Here is a 22,409-nt window from a genome sequence, read left to right on the forward strand (position 1 = left end):
ACAATCCCTGTTAATGTTATCTGCATTTGATGGTAGCTATCTGTTCAGTCACAGTAGATACTGCTTAGATATTGCACCCAGTGTGATAAAACAAAATGTCACTCTAGTTAACAACCTCTATGTAATCACCTGGCTTTATCACAGAAATGTAACGGGTCCTGCTCATCACTCTGCCTGTCCAACCTGAATTTTGCTCGTGTCCTGCCTGCGTGGCAACATGCACGACAATGGATTTTCATTTCATTCTTTCTAAAAGCATTACCTCTCTCCCCATGAGAGTCAGATCTAAATTTAACAGACAGTAATTCTGCAGCCTGTATGTAAAGACACAACATTGATGAGTAAAATGTAGGCCAGTCAGTCAGGAATAACAGCACAATGCATAGGTCCACAGGAAAAAAAAAAAAAAAATCAAATGTGATCAAAAAGAATTTTCATGCAGCACAGGAGCCTCTATGCAGGAAGAAAAAATACTGTGGGAAAGGGTAGAGGAAGAGATGCTATTCTTTCATTAGATCAGAAAATAACAGCACCTCCTCCATTTTGCAGCACATCAAATATCAGTGATTAAAAAAAAAAAAAAATCATGTTTTTATAGCTGTTTTCTCATTCCTTTACCTACTGCATGTCTGCCCTAGCACACAGTGGTCTGCCTGCATGAATTTAAAATGACTTCTGCTCCCATGAGCAAACCAGTTAATATGCTCTGTACTTACACACTGAATTCAGCCACTAGAATATCCCAACAGTATAACCAGAGCCATCATATTACAGAAATGGCAACCACTGCAGAGACAAAAGGCAATACTTTCAAAGAACGCTAACAAGGAAATCACATTGCTGTTAAAAATAGCTGAAAGAAAAAATGAATTTTTTTGCTAGTTTATTCAAAAAAGCTACATTCCAGTTGCCATTCTTATGATTTTTCTTTTAACCTCTAGGTTTTTTTTTTCTGACAAGCTGTTGCTATTTTCTTGTTTCTATTACTACTGAAAACAGCTGCTTGCAGCTGAACAAAAATGCAGTAACAGGAGCTATAAAATGAAACACATTGTGAATAATAGCTAGGTCACCTGGGTTACTCAGTCAGGCACCAAAATGAACAACACACAGCTCACCTCTGATGACCAAAATGCCAAAGAGGCATTGAAATTAATTAGCATGCACATGTACCCATTTCAATAGCCACCTTTCACTCAGCGCTGCACTCACCGCTTGCTTCCAGCAGTCACATCCACTTCTGCTCTCCCAGTCACTATCTCCCGCTGCTGCGGAGCTGTCTCCGGGTGAGCCTGCGCTCAGAGCTTGCCAGGAAAGCGATGGGCTGGGAAGCTCCTGTACCACCCCTCGCCGGGAGGTACCCTGAGCCTGGCACCCTCAGCCAGAGCAGCAGCTCTGCAGCTCGGTGCAGAAAACAAACGTTTCTGAAAGGCACTGCCGTCTAATTCCAGGGTGCGTTATGCCAACTGTGAAAACAAAAGCTGCTAAAAACAGCGCGTGTGCAGGGACACATGCACACAGAGCATCTTAGCTGGAATCAGCTCACATTTTCTCCCCTGTTCTCCTAAAACATCAGTCAATACAACAGGCATCTACACTAAGCGAAATAAAATCCTGCACTAGCATTGCATCATTCCTAGTTTGTTACTGTAGCTTCTGCTGATAGAGACAGAAGACACAGCGTGTACTCAGAGAACAAAAGAAATACTGTATGAATCCATACTGCGATATTCTGTCCAGAACAGAGGGGAAAAGCTCCCCAGGGCTCGTGCATCCCACTGTCTCTCTAGCACTCAAGCAGCAAACATAAGGCAGCCTTACCAGGATTACAGATGTTTACCCGCATTCACTGGAGATGGGAGCTTTGCATCCTTGCAAATGCGCCAGTCAGCTCAAAAGCTTCACAGAGCTGAGTGCGTCTCAACCTCTGCCTCTCATTTACTGTAACACAGAGGATTTTCAAAGCCATGCCTCACAACAGCTGGCTTGTTTTTGCCTGCTTCCTATGATTGACAAGTTCATACAAGCTCCGTCAACTTTAACCTTGATAAGTGAAGGCTTGGTCTGTATTGTATGTTACATCATCAGAAACTTCTGACCTCAGGGAAAAGATCTCAGAGACTTCAAAGCTTTTCCCTTCCCCCACTTCCCCACCCTCATCTCCTGGTTTTGGTTATAAAAGAAAAAAAAAAAAAGAAAAGATTCTAAAAGTCCTGTAATTTTTTAAGTTTTTTTCATCCCATTTGTGAAAATCACGATCTGTGCTAGCAATAAGAGCCCCACAAATGTGAAGCATTAAAAATGATTATAAAAGATCGGCATACTACCAGCTTCCTCTCTGAACAGCATTCAAATAAGCAAGTCTTTAATTTTAGAAGTGAGTCTTCATTAACAGCCCTCCAGCATGATCTTTTTTGCATGTGCTGTGTGTACAGGCGCTCTTCTTGCAGGAGGTTCTGCAGGGAAAGAACTCAATGCGTTTGTGCATATTACCACCCCCACGCTCCATCTTAAGATGCACCACGGCCTTCATGAGAGCAAAGCTCCAGTTTTGTTCCTTTTTTCTGGAAGAACACCACAGAGACTCAGAAAAGCTGTGGAAAAGGCTTTAATATGCACTATATGGTCATTTTAAAGGATAACTACTTGAAGAGGAAGATACGATTTAAGCTGTATATAAAGTCACACGCAGTTGTTTGATATTATTACACAATGTGGAGAGACAATTAATCCCCACCACTAATTTTTTTTGTTTCCCAGTGCTGTTGATTTGATTTCAATATACAGAAAAAAAGACTTCAAGAAAGCTCATTTTGTCTTCACTGTTTACATAAAGCAAAGCAATTGGTTAACAGACGGTAACTGCTGTCCCACACAGAGAAATGGAAAGTAGTACTGTTACATTATTTTTACACAAAGCTTTACTGAAATTTATTGTTGTAAACTGCCTCATGTGTGACAGCAAATCACAACTCATGCTGCCTGAGGGCCTATCAGAGAGAGCAAACATATTACAGGCCAGCTCATACTGCAAGGACATAAAGTCACTCCATGTGTTCTGCTGTACTGAAGAAACAAATCAATCACCCATTTCCAAAATGTTTTTCCCCAAGTTATTTAGGGAAAAATAAAATCTATAATATATCAGCTTATGATACTTTTATAGGTATAATCGCTAGAGAGTACCTCTAACCTTCCCTACTCATACCATTAGAATAGCTGCTAGAAGATATCTGGACATCAAGTGATACAACAAGAACTTAGTTTCATTCTAACCCTCTTACCAGGAAAAGCAATACAACCACACCAGAATAACAGCAAAAGGAATGAAATCTTATAAAATGATCTCTGTACCGCTCTCCAGAAAATTTCTCGTATGACAATTCTCTTGATCACATTCAGTTTTAGCGCATCCAGGATGACATCTTGGGCTTCTCCAGCTTTTATCACTTGTCAACACTCACTTTTAGGGGTGAGGAATCATGGAATCATAGAATACTTAGAGTTGAAAAGGACCTTTAAAGATCATCTAGTCCAACTCCCCTGCAATGAACAGGGACATGCACAGCTAGATCAGGTCACCCAGGGCCTGATCCAGCCTCACCTTGGAAGTCTCCATGGACAGGGCACCAACCACATCTCTGGGCAGTCTGTGCCAGTGCCTCACCACCACCCTCACTGTAAAAGCTTTTTTTCTTATATCCAACCTAAATCAATCCTCTGTAAGATTGAAACTATTTTCCCTTCTTGTGTTACAGCAGATCCTGCTGAAGAGTCTGCCCCCTTCTTTCCTGTAGCTCCCCTTTAGATATTAAAAGCCCACTATCAGGTTACCTTGAAGCCTTCTCTTCTCCAGGCTGAACAGTCCCATCTCTCAGCCTGTCCTCGTAGGAGAGGTGTTCCATCCTTCAGATCATTTTTGTGGCCCTCGTCTGGACACGCTTCAACAGGTCCATATCTCTCCTGTACCTAGGACTCCACTTCTGGATGGAACACTCCAACTGAGGTCTCATCAGCACAGTGTAGAGGGGCAGGATCACCTCCCTCAATCTGCTGGCTGTGCTTCATTTGATGCAGACCAGGATATGGTTGGCTTTCTGGACCACAATGTGAAGGCACATTACTAGCTCATGTCTAGCTTCCCATCCGTCTGTACTCCCAGGTACAGCGCTGCACTCAATCCTCTAATCTTCAAGCTTGTATTGGTAGTGAGGGTTGCCTCAACCCAAGTGCAAGACCTTGCACCGGGGTTTGTTGAACCTCATGAGGTTCTCCTGGGCCCACTGCTCAAGCCTGTCTAAGTCCCTCAGGATGGCATCCCTTCCATCTGGTGTGTTGACTGTATGGAACAGCTTGGTGCCATCTGTAAACTTTTTGAGGATGCACTTGACCCTACTGTTGATGTTACTGATGAAGATATTAAAGAGCATTGGTCTCAGCACCGACCCCTGGGGGATACCACTTGTCACCAGTCTCCATCCAGACATGGAGCTGTTGGCCACCACTCTCTGGACTCGATCCTGCAGCCAGTTCTTTGTCCACTGAACATTCTGCCTATGAAGTCCATATTTTCCATATTTGGAGAGAAGGATGTTGCGGGGTACCACATCAAAAGCTTTACTGAAGTGCAGATAGATGACATCAGTGGCTCTTCCCTTGTCCATCAATGCAGTGACACCATCACAAAAGGCCACCTGATCAAGCAGGATTTGCTCTTGGTGAAGCCATGCTGGTTCTCCTGTACCACCTCCCTGTCTTCTTCGTGCCTTAGCATAGCTTCCAGTAGGATGTGCTCCATGATATTTCCCAGCACAGAGGTCAGACTGACAGGTTGGCAGTTCCTGAGGTCATCGGTTTTACCCTTCTTAAAAATGGGTGCGATGTGGCCTTTCTTTCCGGGGACTTTTTACCAGGGACTTCACCTGATTGCCATGAGTTTTCAAATATCATTAAGAGTGGCTTGGTGACTACATCAGCTAATTCCATCAGGACTCTGGCATGCATCTCATCAGGACCCATAGACTTGTGGATGCAGACTCACAGGCTGGTGTCCTAGTACACTAAAACATGCATCTGACCATCTCTGGGCTGAACACTACTAGGAGAGTTAACGGAAGGCAATGGAAGTAGTCTGTTAGGATGGAAAGCTGTCACGATTGCAAGATTAACCCATCATGTAAGATGAAAAGAAAGGATGGATGCATCTTGCAAGAGCGATAGGGAGAGTAAATACTGAAACTAAGAAATAACAGTGACAGAAAGCATCTTCCTTAGCACTCTCATTCAGCCATAACCAATCCTAGATCACAAAATAATGCATTTGGGCTACTCTTGAAGAACCGCAGATCTCTGGACTCAGGAAGTCCAGAAAGTTTTAAAATGGACAACAGATGGAAGGCACAGACTACTACAATGGGATAGTCCAGTATTCAACTCCTGACTTGAACGTGGTTCAGAACTTTGCCACTGAAGAGCTAACCTGTGCCAAAGGCCATATGTATTTAAATTAATCATTCTTGAAAGAGTAAGAATCCACACTGTGGTATTTAGTTTTGAAAAGGGCATCTACATAACAGTGAAGAATATTTTTAAAAGGAACAAACCAGATGGTGTAATGCTAATAGAACATGTGACTGAAGATACAGTGCATGAAATTCAGAGAAAATGCACAATACCTACCAAAGAAGCAGACCTTTTTCCCTCTTCCTGAAAAGTTGAATTAAAAAATAATTAAAATAGCATCCACTAGAGAAATGAAGACCCATCCAAATAATGAAAAATCAGAACTGCTCTAGCAAAACAAGAGATTGCATTATAATTTCTTAAAGGTTCTAGAATTAAAAAAAAAATAAAAAATAAAAAAATACATGAGTAGTAGTAAGAGTACTAAGAAAATAAACCCATAGGATAAAATACACGACTCCCTTCACATCTGCTTGAGCAAAGAACAGATCTTATATTATTTTCAGCTGTCCACAATTAAGTGGGTAGTCATGAGTTGCCAGGTCTAGACAATAATCATCTTAGACTCACAGAGGCAATTGCTAAAACAGTATCTGTGATGTAGAAACTATCCATCCACACAGTACTTTGACAGCTGTTTGAGCAAAGCGATGTTTGTGGAAGGAAGACATGAAAGTGGTAAGAAGAACAAAAGGAAGAGAACAATAGTAAAAAAAAAAAATATTCATTATGCACCTGGAGAATTTCAGATCTGTAAACTTAATGCCTAAGTTAACCAAAGAAGTAGAAATTGTATTAAGAGACTCAGCAGATGTACTAACTAGTATGTTAAAATGATTGCTATTCATCTCGGACTGTGCAGAAAAGCTATGCCTCACGTGTTACTCTTCATAGAAAGGTTTCCTATAGCCATGGACAATAGCAATCTGCAAGACAGACTATTCAGATTTCTGGAAGACTCTCATCACCAGAGGCTCCTAAAAATTTAACTGCCATGGGACACGATGAACGGCAAAGATTTCAGTATCTATCTGATTTACAACATAAATGAAAAAGAAGGCTAGAGGTGTTGCTAACAGAAATTCCTATAGCTGAGTGAATGGGCTATAAAACAATAGATTAAATTCAGATTTAATACATGGAAAGTAACCCCCAGGACTTTGGTGTGCAACACTGCATTGCTGAACTTCATGCAGGACCCATTTCCTAAGCTTGCCAAGGTCCCTCTGGATGGCATCCCTTCCCTCTAACAATTTGGCCACAACCACTCAGCTTATCATCCGTGACAATGAAACATCACAGAATCATAGAATCATCAAGGATGGAAAGAGTTCTAAGATCATCCAGTCCAACTGTCCATCTGTCACCAATATTTCTGCACTAAACCACCTCCAGGGTTTGTGACTCCACCACCTCCCTGGGCAGCCCATGCCAGTGCTGGATCACTCTATTGGAGAAGTATTTCCTAACATCCAACCTGAATCTCACCTGGCGCAACTTGAGGCCATTCTCTCTCGTCCTATCACTAAAAACATGGGGGAAGAGGTCGACCACCACTTCACCACAGCCTCCCTTCAGGTAGTTGTAGAGAGTGATAAAGGTCTTCTCTGAGCCTCCTTTTTTACAGACTAAATAACTCCACTTCCCTCAGCCCATACTTGTGCTCCAGATCCCTCACAGCTTCATTGCCTTTCTCTGGACATGCTCCAAGGTCTCAATGTCTTTCTTGTAGTGAGGGGCCCAAAACTGAACACGGTACTACAGGTGAGGCCTCATCATGGCTGAGTACAGAGGGATGATCATTTCCCTGCTCCTGCTGGCAACACTATTTCTAATTCAAGCCAGGATGCCATTGGCCTTCTTGGCCACCTGGGCACACTGCTGGTGCTTGTTCAGCTGAGTGTCAACGAAAAGTCCCAGGTCCATTTCTTCTACACAGTCTTCCAGCCACTCTGCCCCAAGCCTGTAGTATCACCTGGGGTTGTTACCTTATGGATTTATAGTGCACCAAAGTTGTTGCAGTTCTGAAGTTTCAAAAGGAACATAGGAGGCTGTAGATACACGAGAGGGGAACATTAGCTCTCACAGAAGAGACATACCCACTCCCTCTTTCAAAAAGAGATGCTTTTCCTCACATCATTACAAAAAGCTACTGATGTATGTCAAAAGTCAATGTGGGTCCAAAACCAGTAAAACACTTTTCTGAAAGACAAACTTATCAAGTGCTGTTAACCACAAATACTTAGGACTGCATCTCTTAGATGTAGGTTACCAGAGGCTGGGTAAAGATCCCCAGAAGCATAGTTCCATGTCAGCCTTGTTTTTATTTTATCTGAGCATCTGCTACTACTGTTCAAGTCAGACAAAGGAAATTGGAATGGGCAAATATTTGGCCTGTCCTAGCATGACATTTAAGAATCAACTTCCACCAACTTCTCTCATACACTAGTACTTCTACATTACAGCATCTTAAAGTGTAATAGTTATTTAGCTATTATTAATCAGGCAAATTCATCAGTATACTGGAAAGGCATAGTGGTTCACGGCAATGAAACCTGTATTATCAGTATTCATAGATAACTCAGGAAAACAAAAGATGGCTGGAAACATCTAATACATGAATACACCGTGGTGGTTGCTCACTCCTTTGTAGTCTCTACACATGTGAACCAGAGAACTTTTTTTTTCAGATGAGGAAAATACATACTTTCAAACAGCTCGAGACCGTACTGAATCATTCATTAGACCATATCACACATACCATGAGATCGGTGGCAAAAAGGCGGCCTGACAGATGCATTACCTATCCACATCTTAAAGAAAAGCTAGCGTAAACAGACAGGTCTTCAGCAGCTCATATTCTTAGTCTTGTTAGCAGCTAAGAGCCTGTGAAGAGGATAAGCATCTTGGCTCTCCTTCACTTCCTCCAAATGATGAGACAAAGCTGCACACAACCTGTGAGCAGGAGAAAGCTACATATTTATTTATTTATCTTACTTCTTTAAAGTCAGGGATTCAGATACCTGAAGCATTACCTCAATCAGTTTGGGTTGTATGAAAAGCATGTCTTCTCATTTTAATTCAAACCAATTTCTGTCAAAAAAGATCACTTAAGCCTTTATCGAAATCCCCATTGTACTTAAAACTCATTTTAAAAAGAAGACACTTCACACGCTCTTGAATGAAATGATTACATAAAATTGTTATTACACTGCACATTAGATCAGAATGTAACTGCGTATTCTTTTTTCCTATGAATTACTACATGCTAGGTAATCCCATACTCAGCAAACCATTAAGGAATAGTTATTTTCTTCAAAAGAGCTCATGTGAAAAATATCAGCAGCTGTAGGTAACACATAAGGCAGAGAACTTTGATCTTTTGCACCACAAAATATTGAGACTCGTTATTCCATGCAGGAAATGTTTACCATTGACATTTTTCACTGATGTCTGAGGAACCAGTTATTCAATATGACACATTTTTTTCCTTGAGAGGAAAAGGTAGGAGGGTGAAAATATTTTGCTTTTACATCTCTGGTGATGTCTGATAAGCCCTCCAACGACTGAGATTCATTCACCTCGCAATATTCATTCCAATTGATTCTAGCAATGCATAGGCAGTAAGACAGATTTTAAATTTGTCTTCTTTATTCTACAGAATGCCTGCAGCAGAGTTCTGCTTAACTATTTAAGCAAATGCTCCTTTTGCTATATATAAAAAGGAAATTCCCTTTAAGCTTTCTTGCATTTCAATAACTAAAGTTCAGTTAAGTAGATATCACTATTGTATATTGATACTTTTTGTTTGACAGGGCGGTAAAAAAAATAACCTAAAACTTAAAATTAGTGGAGCTATAAAAAAAAAGGGGTAGTTTCTAAGAATATTTCCAGTGTCTAATTTATTTTCCCATGTCCAATTTACATTGTTTTTCCACTGTAAACATGAAATAACATGTCCAAATGTGTCACATTGATTTTTCGTCTGCTAACCAGCCCTTACTGCTATGTGGTCCCAACCCCCATAACGGATAAAGAACAAGCTCAGTGAAAATTATCACAACACACAGGTATGTTCTATAAGCGTATGAAGCATAAGCATGTGCTTCACATTTATATAGACACATGTAAGTGAAGTATCATCCCTTTGTAAATCCTTTTCCATCTCACTTGAGTCAAGACATGAGATTATTCACATTCCTGCACACTGAAGATCCTTCAAGGATACAAGGGCATAGTGCAAGGGCTGCTTTGAAAGTAATGCCTCCCATTTTATTATACTGGTGTACAAAGTCAGAGGTGGATGTCGGTGGTATGGCAGTAGAGGCTGAACCTTCCCATCAGTATTCTGTTACATGTTGTTGCTGTGTGACAGACAGTAGTAGAGGGGCAGTCTGACAAAATAGCATCTGAAATGGAAACGCGTAGGAAGCAAAGATGTGCCACTGAATTCTTCCATGTAGAAAAAATGGCATCCATTAATATTCTTTGACAATTGCTGAACATTTATGGAGTGGATGTAAGTACAGTGAGGGGTGAATGGTGCATTTCAGCAGTGGTGACAGCAACATGAAAGAGAAATCATGTTCTCAGTAGTCATGCACAGCTTTCACACCACAAAATGAAGAGTCAGCTCATCCACTCATATCAGATAACGGTGATGACAATGTTGAAAATCAGTGTTTTGTAGCTCAGAATGTGCTCTATCAAACAGTGTTAGACTGCTCTTCATATTGTTTCCCTTGTAAGAAATAGGAGGCATTACTTTCAGAGTCACCTAATTTTCTTTTGCATTGCCCAATATGTAGCAGGCTCCTGAAAAATCAGATTCCTTATGAAGCACCAGGTATTGAACTTGGGAACCTCTCTGTCAGCTTTTGTTTCTTAATGGTGTCTTCTTCTTGCTTTTTTAGAATATTAAATTTTATTCTTTATTTCTTTATTCTTGCTTTTTTAGAATATTAAACTTGGGCATTTAGTCCACTTAGGCATCAAGAAATGACTTTCATTCTGGTTTTATACGGTAGAGGCTGTTCCTCTGTCTTGAAGAGTTCAGGTAGGAACAACTACTAAGGCATGCAAAGTCAAAAAGAAGCTTCTTACAGTGTTTAATTAGAGTTGAGTCATGCTTTGGTCCTGTACTTGACATGTACGTATTCCTTTACTTGTCAGTGTTGAAAGACTCTGAACTGTGATCTCAGAAATCCTCTCTCAGTTTCTGAAATTATTTAATTTTTACAGACGTTCTGGAAACAATAATAGAGGAATACAAGTCAAATGTTTTTAGAAAGTAAATATAACGGCTGTGGATATCTCTACTAGGTGAGAATCTTAAGAATTTTAAGTACCGCTCTTTTGATGCAGACTGACATTTATGGCTGCCATGTCATTCTGCAGGAAGCCACAGACTACAGGCCAGATTACACATTTCTATCCTTAACCTTTTGAAGGACTGTGCTGGTTTAGAAATTCTGGAGACTTACAGGGAAGTCTGTTGTATAAGCAGCTTATGTCATTCGACAGAGTGAGATCTGCTTAAAGAAGGAGGACAGTCTTTATGAGTAAGAAGCTAAACTTTGATAACTGGTTTGCAAGAGACTACAGTGGCATCATTAAAAATATAAAAGCATCCATTTTCTTTCACAAACCAGCAGAATCACGCTCTACTTTTAAAGCAGTCCTCAAGTTCAGTACATACTTAAAATTGCATCCAGCTATAGTATAAAAATGTTCAGCTCACACCAGCTGACTGACTGCACACCTGTAAGTTTATAACAAAAGTGATTTGGCTCTAGCCTGAGAGATAATAATGGCTGCTATGGACCACTGCTGGCAGTTCCTGCAAAAATAATACTACAAGCTATTAAATACTGTAATTCATTAGATTACGCTGTAGCATTTCCAAAAAGGGAGATGAAAAAATTTGACTTTATCGGAAGCGCTCAGTAATCTCAGAGGGGAAAAATACAGCCCAGACATGAAAGGAGCTCACAAATCACTTTTAAAATCATAAAAAAAAAAGAAAGAAAAAGAAAACTAGAAAAACACTGTAGCAAAATGAACCAGCAGCAAAAAATCCAGGAGAAAAAAAAAGCTTACAAAGCAATTTTTATTTTTTTCTTAATCTTCACTTTAACCATTAGATGTTACAAAACTCCAGCCTTTTTTAATTCTAGATTTATTGTATGAAAATGCCTTGTATTTCTCTGGAAAATAAGCAGGAATGCTGCAATGGCATACTTTCAGAGTTCGTTTAAAAATCAAATTATCCATTTTTTTTTGCCAATGCCCTGCGGGGGAGGAAGGCCAGAGGCATCACACAGTGCTGGATAAGTCTCTAACCCACAGAATGCATCCATGAATTCCAAATCTGTTTCTCAGCTTAGGTCTCTGTGCATGTAACACAAACACTGAAGGGCTGCTCCAGTGTCCAGCACAGTCACGCTGTCTCTGGAAATACAAAGACAACTGTAGTACACTGGCCTCAGTAGCACAAAATATTGGAATAGGATTGGGAACATTAGCAATATGATCCAAACTAAAATATTCAAGAGAAGTATTAAATACACCCATTAGGAAGATTTTTAGTTTGGTTAATATTCATTTTCCAGAATGTATCACAGATTGGGTCAATTTGCTAGCTGTCTGCAGATTTCTAGCTTTTAAATGTAGGGAACTAAATGTTTTTAGAGCATCACCAAAAAGAAATATCACACACCAAAAAATAATCACAAAATTCATTCATTCACACAATTAATCTGTTTCCTTTCTACCAGGCCTATTATAGTGATTGGCAGCCCTGCCCATGGCAAGGAGCTGGAGCTTGATGATTTTTAAGGTCCCTTCCAACTTAAGCCATTCTATGATTCTATCACAGAAAAAGAGAAAAAGAAAAAAAGAAAAGGCACAGAAACACATATTCTTCCCTAGTATAGCCATACATCATCATTCAGTGCCAGGTTACAATACAGGAATTAAATGTCTAACTGAGAGATTTCATTTTTATGTTAGTTTTAAACACAGAAGGCTCGGAGCCCTCTGCATAGCACAAGCAATGAGGGACAGACTGTGTCAGAGACCATTTTATAAAACCCCCCATAAGGCACTGAAATGGTCAACTGAAATCGCATGTCAAAATAGGCTTTGGCTCACAAAAAACAAGTTACTGCAGCTGGTGCCCAGTCATGTGATATTCATAGATTCCATGACTATAAAGCAAGAATTGTGCTGCACAAACACTGTTGAAATGCTGGCGTAGGTGTATTATGCACATGCTTTTGTGACTGGTTCAGCAATGCTGGATGGAGCCGTTTCACTTGCACAGAGATGCTGCCTGCTCTAGGCTCATTGTGCTGCTTCTCCCCCTCACCCTTCCTCCTTCCCCAGCTCCCTCCACACACGCATGCGCTCACACCCTCACGTGCTCCTCATTAACAAATCACTACACTAAGTACAAAGGCTACAACGAATTAGAAAAATAGCAGATGGGCTCTTCAGAAGGGCAATGTGCATGCAAAAGCTTTACAAAAAACACAAATACTGTTTTTTTACAAGCTTTTAAGGCCATGCCTTAGAGTCGAAGCGTTTGCTGCAGTTCAGAATTTTCTCTCCCCTTGAGAAAGTCGTATCACTTACAGAATTAAGGAAAGCAGTAATTTTTCCAATACACGTTTCTTGTTACAAAAGATGATATAAAACCTGGTGACTGCAGTATGTGCACAATCCCACTCGCGCTGTCGCACATCCTCTGGGCAGCTGCAGTATCAGCAATCAGAAATCACTGGTTACATTACAACAGCTCCAGCACACTGCCAGCCAGAACAAGGGCACTCTGCCACACATGAGATCTCCAGGATTATAACTCTGCTGTGCACTGTGACAGATGTACATTTGAAGGTCTACAAAAATTGCACAGTTTAATTAGAACATGCATTAACAGAGAAGTAGAGCTGTCAAATGGGAAAACAACTTCTGAGGGCTTCTGTTCACGTTCTGCGTTCTGCAAAGGCACAAAAGAGTCAAGTCCAATTTGCAGTGCTACTGTGTTCCAGTAGCACACCGTCTTTGCCAAATACAATACTGGAAGGCTTCTGGGAAATCTCAAGCATTTCCTTTCCCCCCCCACCCTCCACCAAAAAACCTGTTACTGATAAATATGAAACGTAAAAATCCGAATTGTTTCATGCACACTAATAAAAATCACCTGACTGTAAACTGTAATGTACTCAACACTTGATAATTTCTTCAGGCTCACTCTAGAGTCCCCCAAAACATCAGTTCCAAGATTAGTTATACGACGCACGTAAGAAAGACGTGGGAAATAAAGGTAAAAAGCTATTGTAAAAGCTCTGAACACATCACAGCAATATCCAACCTTCCAATTTGGGTCAGGAAAATATCAGATCAGAAGAGCTGTCACAAGAAATGCTTTTAAGCCAGAAAACAAGGAACACTTACCTTACACAGTTGTTCCTTTCATCCAGATTGTTAATTTTAGAGAAAATACGCTCCCCATCTTCCTTTAAATCCTCTGCTTGCCTCCTTACTTCAACTGGAACTTCCTAAAAGTGGTTTATAGCACAAGTAAGACAGCAAATCATCATGTTACAGACTCCTGAAAAATCTGTCATTACAGAACCTCTTATTTGTGGCTTTGCTCTGTTTGAATATACATGAAGTCAACAGCATAGCATGCCTCGAGCTTGTTTGGTTTTAAGTGGAGCAGTGTGCTATGTGACCTCTTGCACAGCACTACAGACCTGTACTCGAGCTTCTAGCTTAGTTTGCTGAACTACTGAAGGGTTTAACATTTATAAACCTCTGCAACTTCCAATTAGCAAAGACAAAAACGCAGCAAAGAACTGACAGAAGAACTGACAGAAGATTTTAGAACAGCCAATACAACGGCTTTTGAATCCCCGAGTGTGTACTTCTGTTTCTTAGTACAACATACAGCACTGCTGTTCCAGAAATGTATTATCTCACTACCTTCAAACAACCACACCCAAAGTATAGCTTTGCATTACAAACACTGAACCTACAGGAAATTTAATTGCACATTAGCCCTGAAATCACCCAAATCGTATATGCAAAACAACATCTTTATTTACTTCAGTCTGTTGTAAGCATCTTCAATGTACTTATCACCATGCTTTCCAGGTGCCTAAACAGGTGTCTGCATTTTGCCCCAGGAGGCCTATACTGAACTTAAAGGCACTGACTAATAAACCAGAAATGCATACATGGAATAGATTACACGACGATTTTCTGCTGGGTAGGCAATTATTAAATAATTTAGTTCATTTAATTTTCAAAATAACTTCCAGGTGAGTATTTCCAGGGCTGAAATCTCTACTCTTGTAAATTATCTGCATAGTTAAGTCTGCCTGTAAAGTTCAAAAATAACTCCTGCAAAACCTAAAGAAAAAAATGCATAAAAAGAGTCCACAACTTTAGAAACCAAAGTATTTTCTAAGCTATCCTCATTCTGCACACACATGTGCTATGTGTATGCATATATGCATGCAATGTTTTCAACAAGAAAAAAAAAAGGAAAGAATAGTATGCCTCCCTTTTTTCTTGCAAAAGGTAAAGTTCAAGCCAGGTTGTACACTTCAACTCAAGACATATCAGACAATCTTGTAGCAGCTTTCAACAACATATTTTAAGCACTGAACTGAAGAGACTAAGTTTCTCTGTTTACTTCCCTTGCCACCTGCCAGCCATTCCCTGGCCCTGCTCTGTTAAAAATTAACTTAATATTTACTTGCAAGTTGAACAGCTATTTGGCATCTCTCTGTGGAATACATTTATAGTTCTTAAATCAAGCAAGCTGACAAAAAATAAAACACAGAGAGCAGTTTCTTTTTTTTTTTTTCCTGCAGTGTAGCTTTAACACTAGCAGATACATTTTTTTTAGATCTCTAAACTTTAGCAGGCTGAAGTTCTGTTCTATGTAGTTTCTCCACAAAGCAAGTTTAGAAGAATAGAGAAAATGCATAGAAAATGATCAGACCATCAATAAAAGTGGAAAAAATATAGGTATTATTTCTCCTTGGAATATTTTAGCTTGTAGTTTCAGAGAGCTGCTTTAAGAATGAAAATGGGAAAGGGGGGAAGCAGCCACAAAAATGAAGTGCTCCAAGTGCAAGATTGCTTTGATCTTCTTACATCTCTACTGTAAAATCATAGAATCACAGAATCACAAGGTTGGAAATGACCTACAAGATCATCTAGTCCAACCATCTCCTCACCACCACTGCCACCACAAGCACTAAAATAGAGGACATTATCAAATCAGCCAGTTTTTTTCTTCCAGTACATACAATATACAAGAAATTATTTTATCCAATTGTTCTTTGCTACACTCATTGCCTGTGCAACACAGTCTCTGATCTCACTAGAGCTACACGTAGCATTTATTCTATTACAAAGGAAAGGCTAACATCACATCACATGCAATCCTAAACTGAAAATTTTCACAAAAATTATCTTGCTCTCCCTCCCCCTCACCTCCCTGTGCCTCTCATAGGCAATGAAAAGATAATACACACAAAAGGTGCTCGTACCTGTTTGTAGAAATCTGTTGAAGGGGATGATCTAGATCTCTCATGGATATACTGGGGTTTCTCATGCTGTTCGTGGCTGACATCAAGGATGTTATCTGCTGAATGGTACCTTCCTGAACTCCTTGCCTCGATGGGCTTCCGCTGCTCTTTCCATGATGCCTGATACTCTGCAAAGGTTCCCAGACGCTGTGGCTGTTGAGATTTCACAGTCCTATCGGCAGCCTTACTGCTGCTGCTGTGCTGGACGCTACCTTTTGGAGCATGTGCAGTTTCAAGTCCAACAGAAGCTGCCTGACCTCTTCTCTCATGCCAAGACTCGTCTCCCTCCTGCCCGCCATACGCTTTCCTGTCCGCCCTCTCAGGCAGTCCCTCAGTCAGGCTGTGGGGAGTTGATTTCTGTGCGGCCTTTCTACATGCAGGCTTACTTGTTTCTTCAAAAAATTTCCACCTGTCTGCAAATGAGCCCAAGCCTTCTTCAGATGTTTCTGGATGGCAGTGAGCACGACACTCTTCCTCTGACATCCCCACTTCATTCATCTTCTCCGGTTCAGAGTAAGACTTCAGTTTTTGTTCTGTTGTGAATCTCTTCCTGGCTCCAATGCGAGAAACGTGATGAGTGCCACTCCCTGTAGGATTCGGTTTAGCTTGTGTAGCCTCAAGGAATCCAGACATATCTTCAGAAACCAAAGCCAATAATGAAGAGTTGTAACTACCAGCTTTCCGTTCTGGTGACCTGGGGGGATATTCAGCAGGGCTGGGCTCCAAGTCCCGCCGTTTGAAGGAAGTTGCCCGCAGAACTCTGGCCTGTGCTTCCTTCAGGTGATCTTTGTAGGTGCTAGTAAAGTTCGTATCTGGGGAGGCGTTCACATTTTCTGCTGCATCTGGCTTCCCGTTCTCGCTGCACTCCTCCGTTTCAGATGACCCTATTAAAGTAGCCGTGCTTCTACTTTTCTGTAGCTTTGCCCTTCTCATTTGGATCTCATTTCTCAGGGTTGTTGCAAAACGGTCGCTCCTTCGTGCCTGTTTAGACAGGTGATTGTCAAATGGGGGCTGACGCTCTGTTACAGCTTCTGGGCTGCCATCAGAGTGTTTTTTGCCTTCCTGAGCCAAAGAATGCAACATTGGGGTCCTCTGAGGAGAGATCTTGCTACTCTCATCTTTTCCCCACCTGAACTCTTTCTGAGTAGGCCTGTTTTCAGCAGTAAGGGCACAGCCCTTTCCATAGTCCTGTTGACAGTACCTCGTCTCACTTTCCTCAAAGCTGCTCTCAAAGCTTTTTTTCTGCCCAGACTTTTCAGCGTGATTCGTTTTTATCATCTCTTCTACTATAGCAAACCTAATATCCCCCTCTCTGTCCACTGTGTAATGACTACTGTTTTCACACTCTTCCATAGAAGATTCAACAGACTGTTGAGGTAGATAGCATTTTGGTTTTTGGACCTTTGTGACAACTGCAGGATTTTCATACGGTCCAAGAGAAACGTCAGCCCCTGCTGCAGGTTTCCAGTTGTCATCCTTGAGCTGCAGTGGCTTTGAACTTCCCTGAGCAGGCTGTTTCGCTGTCACGCAATAATAGCGACTCTGTCCAGTGTTGTCTGCTTTCAGTTCAGCAGCACTGTTTGAAGAAGAGCAAGCGCTGAGCAGCCTGGTGTGGTTTAGATTGTATCCATGAAAATGACCAGTAGGCAACTCTTGAATACCACCATAGGAGAGAAAAGGTTGCTGATCTTTAGGCGCAGCTAACGTTCTTGTGTTATGAAAAAAAGTGCTCTCATCACTGTACTGGTGCTGGTGGTGGTAATTGTAAGCAGGCTGTGCAAAACGAACATCAGTGCTGGACAAGGATGACTGCAGCTTGCTCACAGTTCCTGCATTACTATTGTACCTTTCACCAACTGCAGAAAAAGCATGCTCTGAACTGAGATCTGATTTATAGTTTGAGCCACTGACCTTCCTGTCACATGCTCTAGAAGGCCGCCGTTGCTGTTCCACACTTTCTGAGTTCCAGTCATTCCTGGTCTGAGATCGGTTCAGGGCTGTAAAGTGCTGTGTGCTGGCACTCTCTGAGTATGCAGGGCCCTGGGCTTTCTCATGGCCTTTGGTAGCAGCAAAGCTGTCGCTACGGAGAGGCGGAGGTGGTGGGGGAGGAGAGGAAGATTTCCTTTTATCTGGAACATACCAGACGGGCCCAAAGCTGGATCTTCCAGAGCCAGCGAGCTTGACATCAGGGTGTTCCTCTATTCTGGGACTTCTGTTATTCTCGTACTGGATGGGAGCTGGCAAATATCCAGGTTTATCCTCTATCCCACTGTAATCGTTCAAAAGCTGTCCAGACTTATTTCCATGTTTAGATGTCTCCCAGTGGCCTACTTTATACAGCATATTCTCTGTTGAAGAAGTGTCTGAATTGGACAGAGTGTGGTCAGGAGTGCTAGAACTTGTGGAAAAAGACCCGTAGGCTGAATCCCGCTTATTTTGGCTCCCTAGATGGTCAATGCTACTATTAGACCTTGCAGAAGAAAGTCTTCCGTATTGGGCTACTTGTGGAGTTTGATCCCAGCTGTCCATACTGCCCAAAGAGCTGAACTGGTCAGACGCACGATGGAGACTTGACTGATCCCAGGAGTTTGACAGGTCATGAGAAGAACAGCTGTGGTAGGAAACAAACAAAAAAAAGCCCCAGTATAAGTACAACAGTCAAAAAATGATGCAATTACAAATATTTGATCACTAATTTTATTAATACTGGTGAAATCCATCTGTGTAGAAGTTACTTTAAACAATCTAATAAAACTGAGAGTACAGACGCGAAATCAGGGCTTTAATTTTGCACTCTGCCACCAATCCAGAACTTGAAACCTCAAAAACTAACTGATGGCTCCTTTCTACCTACACCACTAAGTAACATTTACCTCCTTCAAAAATCTCCTTTTCCCTATGCAAACTGATGATTTTGCTAACTTTTGGACAAATTCAGTTTCAGTATCTCCATTAGCTCTCTTTTTCTCAGGACAAACATCAACTTATTTTGCAGTTTATTTTCCAAGCACCTTGATACTTCCAACTACTAACCTTGTGCACTTCCCTGCTCACCTCCAATAAACTCACTTAAAACACAAAGTTAATCCTTTGTCTTGATTATCCAAACCGACCCATTCATACAGTATTTTCATTTCAAAATGAAGGTTTACTAAAAACACTTGCCTCAAATTCCACCATTTCAGTTTGAAGTCTCCACATGAACCTTGCCAACATGCTTTCAAACCACTCTCAGTTTGATGTTTTTACAAAAAAGTCATTCAATTCCATCCAGTTACACACCATTGTCAGGAATCTCAAGCAATTTACTTTCTGCTCGGACAAAACTAAACTTATGATCTTTCTTCAAAAATCCTTACCATCACCTCTCTGTCACTCCTGCTTGTACAGAAGTGCCACCTTTGACATTGCATCTTCTCTGTCACATTTGCCTAGGTACTATTTCAAAGCCTTGCTGCTTATGTTCTCTTCCTCACCACAATCAGCTTCTTTCAACTTCTTTTCATTATTATTTTTCATAGCACCCATCTCCTGTCAATCCAATACACTGATGCTGAGATGACTGTCTTTCCAATTACTCTCACATCTTCCTGTCTGAACTTCACTACCCGCTCTTATATATCAATTCAAATTCCTGTCTTTGCATGCAAAGCCCCGTGGTAGAAATCCCAAAACGTTCTAGTTCCCTGCAGCTATAATTATATCAAGCATCTATCAAATCTTGCACACTAAAGGAGGCATCTTTTCCATCTTGTGCTGTAAAGAAGTTTGTGAACACTAATACTGAAATAAGATTTAGTCCACATAAAATCAGTACAAAGAGTGATACAGCTCTTTTTTTCTTTGTCTGTCAAAAATACTGCAAAAAGACAACTAAACAGTTCTTTGGGATTCAGTTTTAATATAGGAATTACAGGGTTTTTATATTATGATAGATTAAATTTTTTTTTTATACAACATGATCAAAAACAACTTACAGGAAGTAAGGGGAGGCATACTTAGCATTTATTTTCTAAAAGTAAGTTTCTGACAAGATGACCCAGCAGTGACCTCATCCAGTGTTTTTATTTCTTTCATTCTTTCATTTTCAGCATTTCAAAGCACTTCACTAGATACTTAATAAGGCCTTAATTTATCTCTTAAGCAGATGCTGTAGCTCATGCAAAAAGTGTCTCAGTCATTAGGATCTCTGTTGTTAATGAAGAATTTAATCTAGATATAGGTATGAATTGCTATGGTTTTGAATTGCAGTTTTCTTCCCCCTTTTCAGCACTAAGACTACACATGGCATTGACTGAAATAAAGATGACACTTCTGCCTCTATTTCCAGTTTACAGATCTGCTGGTATCAAATGTGAAGCAGAGACAGTGTAAGAGCTCAGAGGTTTGTTAGAAAACACTTAACAGAAATCTGATAAATGCAATAAAAACTTCACAGAAAGATCAGCAGAGTTGCTAATGATGTGTTATTGCAAAGCCTTCCGCGGTCCTTAGCTGAGGGCTAATCCTCCCACACTGGCATAGAAGGCAGTCCAAAAGCCATTTCTAGTGGCATTTCAGACTCCTCTCTCTCCTCAGTGTCCTTCTCTCAACTTTTTATTTTTTTCCAGAGGATTCACAAAACTATCTATTGAAGATTGGGAAACAAATGCCAAGAATAATCTATACTTTTTTTTTTTTTTCCCTCTTTGGCCAACAAGCCCATCTCAAACCTAAGGATGAGTTTCCACTTCTGGTCCTCCCAGAAATGATATCATTTCAGCGAATCAGGCCACATTCAGGCCACATGGACTTACAGATCAGCCGTACATGACCCTAATTTTCCTCAAAATCTCAGTTTAAGCAGCATTCTCAAAGCTCACTAGCTTCATACTCACATTTTTAAGGCCATAACCAAGTAATGGAGATAACTAGTTTCAGCTACTTCTGGGCAGAATGAAAAAAAATAGTTATATGTTCCTCTTTTACAGCATGTCCTAAGGGAAGAAAATGTGGGGTCTAAACTCTTACCAACTTAAGACAGAAAAATGCTGTCAGCCGTAGTCTAGGGTGGGCTAGAAAAAAGGTCTGCATCCACTTTGTGATGGCATTTGTTAGTGGGAAATTAAGGCACCAAAGGCTTACGAGATCTGAGTCACCTGCCCTGCCATTGAAGTGTTTGAAGCTCCCATACTCAGCCCAGCACTCCCAGGACCATTTACAGTGTTTGCACAAAAGTCACATGATAGAAAATACACACAGAATGGTGGATGTGGACATGAGGGCTCCAGATCTATGCCCTCTCCTATTTACACAAGCCTCTTTTGCTCTTTCCTTCTTTAGCTTCACGCACCTTATCAAAGACCCGAGTTCAGTGAGTGGGCCAAAAAAGAAACAAACCAAAACCAAACGACCAAACCCGTGCCTTAATCTAGCATCTACCCAGGTAGCAATGACAATTTCCATAGGGTTGTTTGGATCAGCTGCCCCTGATCAAATCCAGATATATCCTGCTTGGAAAAGAACAGGCACCTCTCCTCTTGGTTGAGCTCACCATGATTTACAAGTCATTTAGTTCTCACACTCACAGAGAGAACCAGGGTATTACATTCAGAACAGATTTTAGGCTGTGAAGATCAGTCTCAGATGCTTAGCTCAAGGAAGCATAAGAATCTCCAGAAGTAGCATCAGGATGGATCTGGATCCTCTGGCTAGAAATAGCTCCTCCTCAGGCTATCTGTATTACTTCCTGACATACTGCTCCTTTAAGCTACTGAATACTGTGAAACACATTCACCTCAGTGCCTTTCCTTTTCTTTCTTTTTTTGTTTTTTTTTTTCAGACTAGCAAGTCCAAGGAAACCCACTTTGCAACTGGGATTCTCAAAATATCCAAATCCTTTGGCTGGCACTCTGAGACTGTTAGAATTCCAGGAGCCATCATATGAATTCAGCTCAGTCCTAGAAATGGTCTTGGACACCAGGTGTAACAAATCTCCAAAGTAAATCATCTTTCAACAGCTAGGCTTTCAAGTGGGCAGCACAGGTGATTGATGGGTTCAGAAACAGCAATACCCTAGAAATCCTGGTATTAAGACTGTGCTGAAGCCTCTAGCTCTTCTAGTAGCATCTGAGAGAGCAGAATTTGCCCTTTTTATTAGAAGCCATGTCTATCAGGAGTTGCTGATATTTTTCATATGTAGGAGGAAGGAATTGCAACAGTTTCCTCCTCCTTTTCCTTTAGGCTAAAACACGCTGAAAACTGCACGCAAACCAAATTAAAAACAAACAGATATTTTAAATATTGCCAGCTCCTATCAAATCACACTTTCAGAGGTGTGTCTCATAGTATGTTACTTTC

The 22,409-nt window shown here is 40.8% G+C and overlaps 1 protein-coding gene across 3 annotated transcripts in view; it reads right to left on the reverse strand.

Moving 5' to 3' along the window:
- SHROOM2 (shroom family member 2) overlaps positions 1–22,409 on the reverse strand; it is a 122,667-nt gene that overhangs the window by 24,201 nt on the left and 76,057 nt on the right. For all 3 annotated transcript variants that reach the window (XM_052705658.1, XM_052705657.1, XM_052705659.1), the window contains 2 exons: positions 16,032–18,681; positions 13,921–14,024 (listed from right to left, as the gene is read on the reverse strand). In XM_052705658.1, coding sequence (XP_052561618.1) covers positions 13,921–14,024; positions 16,032–18,681 — 2,754 coding nt within the window. The remainder of the gene's footprint in view (positions 1–13,920; positions 14,025–16,031; positions 18,682–22,409) is intronic.

This window comes from Tympanuchus pallidicinctus, unplaced genomic scaffold (assembly GCF_026119805.1).
Source record: "Tympanuchus pallidicinctus isolate F22 unplaced genomic scaffold, pur_lepc_1.0 scaffold6, whole genome shotgun sequence".
Classification (NCBI taxonomy): Eukaryota; Metazoa; Chordata; class Aves; order Galliformes; family Phasianidae; genus Tympanuchus; species Tympanuchus pallidicinctus.